General features: G+C 39.2%; 1 protein-coding gene across 2 annotated transcripts in view; it reads left to right on the top strand.

The window, feature by feature from the left end:
* The first annotated feature begins 841 nt into the window (after window positions 1-841).
* The window catches only part of SIK2 (salt inducible kinase 2), a 133044-nt gene continuing 123458 nt past the window's right edge, over window positions 842-10427 (top strand). The window contains exon 1 of one of the 2 annotated variants that reach the window (XM_087868453.1): window positions 842-1113. In XM_087868453.1, the coding sequence (XP_087724579.1) occupies window positions 979-1113 (135 nt within the window). In that variant the 5' untranslated portion in view covers window positions 842-978. The remainder of the gene's footprint in view (window positions 1114-10427) is intronic. The other variant, XM_045797746.2, reaches the window with a different exon arrangement.

The raw sequence follows: 10427 nt of genomic DNA, 5'->3' as shown, positions 1-10427 counted from the left end.
CAATCCTAACTCTACCCTCACCTGCAGACCCTGGCAATTCCCTTCATTCCTTGGGGTTTGATTCATCATCTGAAAAGAAACTGGATTAGGTAAGTATTTCTTAGCCTTTTCAGGGTCACCAACACGTTTGCGAATCTGATAAAAGCTACAGTCCCATCTCCCCAGAGACCATCTCAAGCAAAAAATTCGCATACGTTTTAGAGGGGTTGAGGCTTTGAAGCCCGCGTGAGGCTCCAAATCCCTGGATTAAGTGATCTCTAGTGTCTCTTCAAGTGCTGACATTCTGTGAGTCTATAAGCGATCGTGTTGCTGTCAGAATGATTCCTCAGAGACATCACAATGTGGAGGGATTTATATAGAAACAAATGAGAAAGGGATAAGAAGAAAGGAGTCTGTGAGCAATGCTTTGCTCAACCACCGTTCTTTGCCGGTGCTAAATTTGCCGGCACTGCAGTCACAGGTGAGAGGTTTTGGCGGGAAGGCCCCCAGGTAGGTGGAGAACGCTGGGGTGGGGGAAGGAGACGGCCGACCGGGTCCAGGTCGCTGCACCCCTCCATTCCGCCCACCAGGGCTCGCTCTTGCCCTTCGGCTGGGTGGCCGAGGAGCTGGGCGGGCCAGGCGGTGACCCCGCCCCTGGCAGCCGCAAGAAGACGGAGAACCCGGGGCGCCTGAGTCCGGAAAGATCGCGCCGTCCAGGCCCCGCCCGTCTTGCCTCGCTCCCTCCCTCCCTGCCGCCGACTTCGGCGGTGCTCCGGTCGCCATGGTGACCAATCGAGGCCCAGTCCCGCCCCCGCCTCCCGGCCCCGGCCCCCTGACGTCGGCACACGTCAGCGGCGGCGCGCGCCTGGCTGGGCCCAGCCGAGCGGGAGGGACCGAGTGAGGGAGCGAGCGGAGCGGCGTCGCCGGAGCCAAGCCGCGCTGCGCCGCCGGCCCGCCAGCCCGCGCTCCAGTCCGCCGTGTCTAGCAGCGGGGCCCAGCATGGTCATGGCGGATGGCCCGAAGCACTTGCAGCGCGGGCCGGTCCGGGTGGGGTTCTACGACATCGAGGGCACGCTGGGCAAGGGTAACTTCGCTGTGGTGAAGCTGGGGCGGCACCGGATCACCAAGACGGAGGTGCGGCCCGGGGCTCGGCGGGAGCGTCCGAGGCGAGGGTCCGGGGGAGAGGAGCTGCTGGCCGGGAGTGGTGGCTGCAGCGGGGTAGGGGGGCTGGGTCTCTGGCTGAGGCGGGGGGCCTGGGACTGTGAGGACCCGGGAGGTGCAGGGGGGTCGGTGAGCGCCGAAGGGCTCGGGGCCCGGTCACCTCGACCTGAGTGTCGTCCAGTTGGAAACCTGACCGGCCGGGGCTTTGCCTTCTCTACGCCACCCCCGTGGCCACATGGAATTTCTCCCAGAGCCTCCCACCCGGGCCGTGACCTGATCTGTGGCCTCCGCTCCGGAGCCCAAGTTCCGCGTCTTCCCTGCTTTCAGCTGGGGGTGGGGTGGGAGGGGAAGTCTGGGTGCTCCCGGGCGGCGCGATGAGGGACGTCGCCAGCCCTGGGGAAGGGGCCGCCTGCACTTGGACTCCCGGGACAGGGCATCGCGCGCCCCCGTGACTGCGGCGCCCCTCCCTGGCCCCGCGGGGAAGGGGCCCCCGTGGCCGGGAATGCCCGGACGGCCATTGTCCATCTTCTCTCCCTCCTTTTGCCCGACAGTGTCTCTGATTTGGTGTCAGAGCTTGATCTCGTGCCTGAGGCATTTCCATCTAATACTCCAGACAATAGACCTGGTTAAAATGGTCATCTCTGCGTTTGCACAGTTGGTGGCTCGGTCTCGCTTCGCCCAGGTTGTCCCTTGACCAGGTGTGCGTTCTGGCGGCGAATGCGCGTTCCTGAAGCCACATCTGATTCTGCCTCTCTACTCATAAAGCCCTCAACTGCTTCCTGGCGGTGAATCCAGCATCCCCCACTCCACTGCACATTCTGATGCACCGTACATATTTTCTCCCAAGTCTCTCTTCTTACCTAACCCGCCCCCCTTCCTTTCACTGCCTCAAGCTGCTCTCCTCAGGGTCTCTATTTTAAGACGTGCAAATTAAATACTTCAGAAAAACAGTAGAAACAAAACCATTCTTTAGAATAAAACCTTGTGTTTTTGACATACTCTACCCTGTCTTATTGTAGTTGTTCTGGAGTTTCGTCCTTTTTCAGATTTTTCTTTCCCCCAGTTTTCATCCTACTCAGTTTTCCCCCTTATTAGTGTGAATGTGCTAGAGTTTGAAAATGCGATAATCTAGAATGGGTTTTCAGAATGGCTATGTGAAGTGAAGGATATTTGAAAACTTGAGTGGTTTTTGTTGCTGCTGTTCTTGGAAATTTTGCTTAATGTGAAGGAATCCATTTCCAAAAAGTAGGGACATATGTCATTGTGTCATCTTCACTTTTTGTGCTCCCCTACTAATGTTGAGGCATTCCAAATCTGACTTATTTTATGGCATCAGGACCAAGGTCACAAATTTTCTCTCACAAATTTACCATTGTTAGCAATTATACTAATTTTGTAATGATAAATAATGTGACTATAGTGAGATTACTTCATCTTGATCCCAACATTTCTAAAAATGAAGAAATTGATTCAATTCCTCTAAAGAACCATGGCCTAATGCCATGCTATTTACCCATAAATTACATAAAAGAGGCATTTTTAATGTGTATTTTTATATGAGTCCTTGCTTAATGACCCTAAAAATCAAACAAATTGTGTATTAAAGAAAGCTTCCTACAGAACTTTAAAGCATTTTTATGTGGTTGAATTTCAAAGCCATAAGTTCGTAATTTTTTTTCCTCAGCAGCTTTTATCAGTATTGGTCACAAGATTTAATTCTGCTGTTACTTATTAGGCCAAATTTAGATGCAAGACTATCTATTTAAGAATGTTTAGGTGAGCTAGTAATGAGTGACACTTTCTCTTGAGGTTGACAGTTCAAACCCTGTCCCTTTTAAACTGATATATCTGGTGGAGCTAGGGGGCACTGTGGAGTAGTACCGTGGTTTGGCCATCAGATTGAGATCAATGCATTTGTAATTGAAGGCACAGGTCGGATCATGAAAGATCACTCAGATCTTAGTATACAGGTGTAAAATGATTTAATTGAAAAGCTGAATTTCTGGTCCATAGAACCCATCTCCCTTTGCTTTTCAGAAGAAGGTGTCTTTAACATATAAAAAGAAATAATGTGAATTTAAGATATGTGAGTGTTCCTGGTAATTTGGTGTGAGTGGAAATTTTAAATTTGAGAGGAATGAGGAAAATAGGGTAATTAATGAAAAGAAAACTTCTTATAGATCTGAAGTTTTGCAAAGTTGCTCTGTGAACTTTTGTGGTAATTTGCATTAAGAATTGTTCAGCAGCAGCACCTATACAATTGTATTTTAAAGTATACTATAAATAAGGATTTTTATTTTTATTTTTATTTTTTTTAAGATTTTATTTATTTATTCGACAGAGATAGAGACAGCCAGCGAGAGAGGGAACACAAGCAGGGGGAGTGGGAGAGGAAGAAGCAGGCTCATGGCGGAAGAGCCTGATGTGGGGCTTGATCCCAGAACGCTGGGATCACGCCCTGAGCTGAAGGCAGACGCTTAACCGCTGTGCCACCCAGGCGCCCCTAATAAGGATTTTTAAAGCAGTGTTTATTATCTTCATTCATTGACTGGATAAGTATTTCTGTCTTCAGTAAATACAACTATCTCAAATACTATAAATAAGATGGCTATTGGAAACCTTAAAATTTTATTTAACATTATTTTAGGTTCTCATTGCTGAACATACTACAGTATTACAGTGAGAACAATTAAAGTGGTATCAAGAACAATACCAGCTAAATATCATGATTATACTTCCTATAGAAATTTCTTCAGTATAGTGTGGTTTAACGTCAATGTAAATTTGTGTTTTAAAACTTGGAGGTCTTTTTTCCCAAGTTCGAACCCAAGGCAAATTTTAGGGCTTAGTTTATATGTCTGTGTGGTAAACAATTGGACCGTTATTTTTACTTGGCTCTTCTCTGTCTCTTGTTCTGAATCACTGAAGAATGACGTATTTTCTACAGAGCTGGGGAGATCCAAGACTGTTTGCCTTTTAGGAAAAGAAAAATCAGTACACAAAAAGAGATCTTCATTTTGGTCTAATCTATCAAATAGCTTAACATTGTTGAAGAAGTATAATTACATCATCATCTGAAGCTGTATTCTCATGTTAGATCTCTATGTAAATTTTGCACACAAAAGGGAAGGCAGGTGGTGGTAGAATCCAGCTTCCTAATATATACTTCAGAAAAGCTTTGTAGTGTTGGTTTGTGGTTTATGAATTAGAGTAGTTAATTTTATAAAATTAGCATAATGGGAAAAGAATAATAGCATTTAGACTGTTAAACTATTTTGGGCAGTAGTGGTTGCTAGTTTGCTATGCTGTGAGCGTCCTTGAGTAGTGTTTTATTTTATCAAAACTGTGCTAGCAAAAAATTTTTCCTTCTAATTGTATGGCTAGTTTTTTGTTGGTTTTTGTCTGTTAAATAAAATTCCAGAAAAGTCATTTGTGTCCTTAAATTGTTTTTGTTTTCTATTAAAGAAAGAGTCTTACTATAGAAAATATAAAGAAGAGTATAGTGCACAAAAAGTACATGTGCAATTCCTCCAAGGGGAGTAAATCATTCTCATGGCGTATTTCCCTCTAGTCTTTTTTTTTTTAATAATTTTTTCCCATAGATGAATCACATGCTGTATGCACTTAAATAAATTGCATTCTTTTTTCCACCTATTGTATAGCATATTTTGCTTATTATATATAACTTTTTAAAGCATTTTTAATAGCTGTGTAGTATTCCATCTTGTAGATGAATTCTGTCTTATTGAACAATTTTCTTACCATTGAACATATCCAGTTTTCACATATAGTAAATAATTTGCAGTGAATAATATTTCCATATGTAATTCTGTGTCTGCATTTTTTTTCCAGGGGAGGGGGCAGGAAGAGGGAGTGAGATTTGGAGGTAAATTCCTAGAAAGGAAATTATCAAGTGAGAAGATACTATTTTCACATTAAAGAATAATATGTTATCAAACCGATCATGTTTATTATTGAAAAATTTTAAGGTATAGATAAATGAAAAAAATAACCCATAATATCACCACCCCAAGGTAACCATTAGTTATTTTCAGATCTTTTCTGTGACAGATAGCTATATTTTCCTCAATACCATACCTCTTATATTGCTTACCTAAAGAGCATATGAATGTGTGGTCCACAGAATCTTAAAGCTGTTTCACAGAGGTTCTGAAAATTATCTTATTAAAATGGCATGTTGCGGGGACCCCTGGGTAGCTCAGTTGGTTAATCTGTCTTCTGCTTAGGTCATGATCCCAGGGTCCTGGGATCGAGTGCCGCATTGGGCTCCTTGCTCAGCAGGGAAGTGTTTCTCTGTCTGCCTACTACTTCCCCTGCTTGGGTGCTCGTTCGTTCTCTCTCTCTCTCTCTGACAAATCAGTCGATCAATAAAGGCATATTGGTGTTGGGCTACTGACTTATCCTTAAGAGAACCTGAAATGCAAAACTGATAGCAAGGACATTGTGAAGACTGCTTTTGTGCATTTTGGGGTTTTTAGATTTAGGCATAATTCTTTACTACCTTAAAATGTAAGTATTTTTAAAGCTTTCCAAATAAAGTATCAAAATTGCATTTTTAGAGAGAGAATAGAAACAAAAAGAATAATACATCCTAATTACAGTGTTTCTTGAAGAGAACTTATTTTTTTTAATACATTTGAATTTTATATTTTGCTTTAAAGTTTTAGGATTCCTCTCAGTAGTCTTGGTATTAATCTTGTGCTCTGAAATATCCCATATTTCAAGAAGCAGCTATACTATGTACAGCAGAAGGACTGGTTATCAGATAACTTAATCACTATTATGTGTATCTGGGCCTACGTATGGTTTTTATAGTTTGTCTAAATGAATATGGTATTTGTCATGGAATATATGTGCTGTATTAGAAACTGTTCTCTAGTTTCTTGGCACCCCAGACAAATAATGTTTGACAAATTACTCTGCTAAATATTGCTCAAAATGATCTGTTCTTTTTGGGGAGTTGTTGGGGACAAACATCCAAAAATAAGAATTGTGTAAATTTTTATATTCTGTAGAAATTTTTAACTTTAACAGAGTTTAATGCGTTCTGATTTTGATTCCACTGGGAAATTCTATCTCAATATCTGGCAATTAAGAAAACATTTATTTGGAAATAACTGAAACTGGTCTCCATTCCTGGATTCATAGGATGACATTTGACTTACAGGCCACTGCTGATGGTAGAGTCAGTTTCCTTGGAGCCAAATGGATTCCACAAATTCACTAAGATACCATTCTTTCCTATTTCGTGTACCTAGCACCTCTTCTATCTTCTACCTCCATATTTTTTGAAAAAAGTTTTTAATGTATTTACGTGCCTTTATTCAGAGCATTTATGGAGAATGCTTTCCCACCCTTCAAGGAGAAATAGCCCCTATATCCAGTTTGAGATTATTAGAAGAATGAAAGACAATTACATTTGGGGATTTCATCAGAAACTCTTCATTTAGAAAATATTTTTAAAATACATTAAACAGTTAAATTGATAAATCTTGGGTAAATTAGACTGAAAAATGCTAAAATTTGTTTTAGGTTCTTCTCTGAGATAAACATAGTATTTATGTGTTTTTCCCCCAGTTACAAAAGTATGCGTCTTCGTTGTAGATATTGTTGAAAAACTCAAGAAAATAAACATCCTTAATGCCAACGTTCAGACCAAGAGATCACCACTATTAATATTTGGTTCATATCCTCTTCATTATTCACATATATTTTATGTGTTAGTAATGAAATTGATATCCTCTATACGTATTTTTTATGTGTTAACATTTCCCCAAGTGTTAAAAAAAAAAAAAAAGAAAAAAGTCTCAAGCATCGTTAAATAGCATTCTTAGTATGATTGTATTTTATTTAATCAGTTTCCTACTATTAAACCTTTAGGTTGTTTCTTTTGCTGTTTCTCTTTCTAAGGTAATGTTTCAGAGGGCATTCCTGTATATATATCTTTGTGTGCTTAACTGATTATTACCTTAGGGTAATCCCATGGCAATGGAATTCTCGCATCAGGAATATGTCCTTACATCTACATCTTACAGCATGAGATGCCAAATTATCCTCTAGAAAAGTCACACCTGTTAATTTTCACCAGGAAGAAATCATTTACCAGAAATATTATTTTTTTAAATCTTTCCCAGTTGAGAGGGCAAAATAATATTTTTTAATTTTAATTAACATTTCTGATTTAACATTTTTTTGTTTACTTTGAGTGCATGGTTTTATAAGATACCTATTATTCTGTGAATTTTTTTTTTGTCCTTTGGACCATTTTTTGTTTTTTGTTTTTGTTTTTTAAAGATTTTATTTATTTGAGAGAGACAGACAGAGAGCATGAGCCAGGGGAGGGGCAGAGAAGCAGACTTCCCACTGAGCGGGGAGCGTGACCTGGGACTCAGTCCCAGGACTCTGGGATCATGACCTGAGCAGAAGGCAACCACTTAATGGACTGAGCCACCCAGGCACCCTTGGCCCATTTTTTAAATTGAGTTGTCATTTTTGATAATTTGTTTAAATTATTTTTAAGATAGGAAACTATTTTTTAATCATTTCTTTTATAGTCTTAGTAACCCTCGGTTCAAAGTCTATGGATCTAAAAATGTAATGATATTTACCTTTTCTCCAGTCTGTTTTCCTTACCCACCATTGGAAAAGTGAAATTAAATCTTCATGAGGACTTACTGCATTATATAAATTCTTACATCTTAAATGTCAATTTTGCAATCCCTGGGTGGCTCAGTTGGTTAAGTGTCCGCGCCTTGATTTTAGCTCAGGTCCTGATCTCAGGGTCCTGAGATTGAGCCGGAGCCAGACTTCGTGCTCAGCAGGGAGTCTGCTGGAGAGTCTCTCTTTGCCTCCCCCTCTGCCTCTCCTCTCCCTCGCTCATGTTCTCTCTCTCCTTCAAGTAAATAAATAAATAAAATCTTTTAAAAAAAATAAAAGTCAATTTTAAATTGGAAAAATATTGTAATTTATTTATACTTAAAAGATAGCTAGAGAACTCCATGTTAGTTTTACTATTGACTTTTACTGCTTTCAGAAACCCTTTCCTTATAGGACCACTCAGTCACATTGACTTGTTGGTCAAGTGTTCTGATTCCACCCATGATTTGATGTATAAGCTTATAAAGTACATGTAATGTTTAATCTTGAAGATCTAATTGTATAGTAAGAATAATTCTGTTCGGTACTTCAGAAGGACTGTGTACAATTAGTATATTAGTGGTAAATAGTACTGAAGCAAGTATTACCTGAGACGGCAAACATATGTTAATCCCTTCTGATTTGTTACTAGAAGTACTGCTCTTGTTGTGTAACTTCCTTATAAAGTCCCCCAAAGCTACTTTTGTAGTGTTGTTTCGTTAAGTGCATGAGACAAATAGTTCTTTAATGAGAAGTGAAAAGCAATTTTTGTTAAATTATCAAAAAGACAGGACAGCATTACCATTAAATTGCATTTTGAAAAGTGAAAAAATCTTTCATCCGTCAGCTTAACACTATTTCATTTCTGCTCCTACATTTAATCCATTGTCTTCTGTACAAATTTGTATTTTATATGTCTTTTCTATGTATTATTTTACACTTTGTTGGAAACATTTCTCTGTAGGTAGTCTTTTCACTAATATTTACATTTTAGAAGATATGGCCATTTTATAGAGAATTTAGAAAATAAAATGAAAATGAAATTTCACAGATGGAGAAGTTAGCATATTTGGTAAATATACGAAGTTCATTTCATTTTTTTGTTTTTCCTATTAGAAAAGTGATTCATGTTCATTGAAGAAAAATTGCATAGAAAAGTATAAAGCAGAAAAATAATCCACAATTTTTTTCACCCACTGATAGCATTTTTGTCGTAGTTATACCTAGTTTTTTCCTGGTCTTTTTCTGTACATACCTTGTGTTGAGACTGCTCTTAAATACTGATTTTTTAATTTAATATTTTAGTCTAAGCAATCCTTTACATTATTAAGAAAAACTATACTAATAGCTGTATAACAGTCATAAGATAAGGTTGCTGTAATTCACATAATTATTTCCCACTTACTATTTCTATTTTTATATTACAAATAATATCCATTGAATATATTTACAAATAAGTCTTTACCATCATTTCAGATTGTTTCCTTCAAATAATTTCTCAGAAGTAGAATCCTTAGGCTAACTGGGATGGGTGATTTTTTTTTTTCTTTATTGAAGTATAATTAGCATTGTTCTGTTACTTTAAAGTGTACAGCATAATGATTCAACAATTCTATACATTACTCAGTGCTCATCACAATAAGTGTACGCTTGTTTTTAATTTTTTTGAGTATAGTTGATACACAATTCTACGTTATTTTCAAGTGTACAATTTAGTGAATTAGCAAGTTTATACATTATACTGTGTTTACCACAAGTGTAGCCATCATCTGCCAGCTACATCATCCCATTGTGTTGCTGTTACTATATTATTGACTATATTTGTTATACTGTGCCTTTTATTCCTGTGACTTATTCATTCCATAGCTGGAAGCCTGTATCTCCCTCTCCCCTTCACCCATTCTGCCCAGTGCCCCACCTTCTTCACCTCTGGCAACCATCAGTTTGTTCTCTGTATTTATAGGTATGATTCTGCTCTTTGTTGTTTATTCATTTGTTTTTGTGTAGTTTGTTGTTTTTTTTTTTTAGATTCCACTTATGAATGGAGTCATATGACACTTTACTTTCTCAGTTTGACTTATTTCACTTAGCATAGTATCCTCTAGGTCCAACCACGTTGTTTGAAGTGGCATGATCTCATCCGTTTTTATGGCTGCATAATATTCCAGCTGTGTGTGTGTATGTGGTGTGTGTGTGTATGTATATTGATGGATACTTACATTGCTTCCATATCTTGGCTATTATAAATAATGCTGCAGTAAACATATGGCTGCATATGTTTTTTTCAAATTAGTGTTTTTGTTTTCTTTGGGTCAATACCCATTAGTGAAATTAATAAATCATACAGTATTTCTGTTTTTAATTTTTGAGAAACCTCTATAGTGGCTTCCACAGTGGCCTTGCCAGTTTATGTTCCCACCAACAGTGCACAAAGGTCTTTCCGGATCCTCTCCAATACTTGTTATTTCTTGTCTTTTTGATTTTAGCTCTTCCGACTAGTGTAAGGTGATAACTCATTGTGATTTTGGTTTCCATTTCCCTGATGTTGAGCATCTTTTCATGTGTCTGTTGGCTATCTGGATGTCATCTTTGGAACAATGTCTATTCAGGTCCTCTGCCCATTTTTTAAT

The sequence above is a fragment of the Ursus americanus genome, chromosome 16 (assembly GCF_024610735.1).
Source record: "Ursus americanus isolate L20-20 chromosome 16, mUrsAme1.1.p, whole genome shotgun sequence".
Classification (NCBI taxonomy): domain Eukaryota; kingdom Metazoa; phylum Chordata; class Mammalia; order Carnivora; family Ursidae; genus Ursus; species Ursus americanus.
Note: the sequence above shows the minus strand (reverse complement) of the source record. Positions and strands in the feature narration are given on the sequence as shown.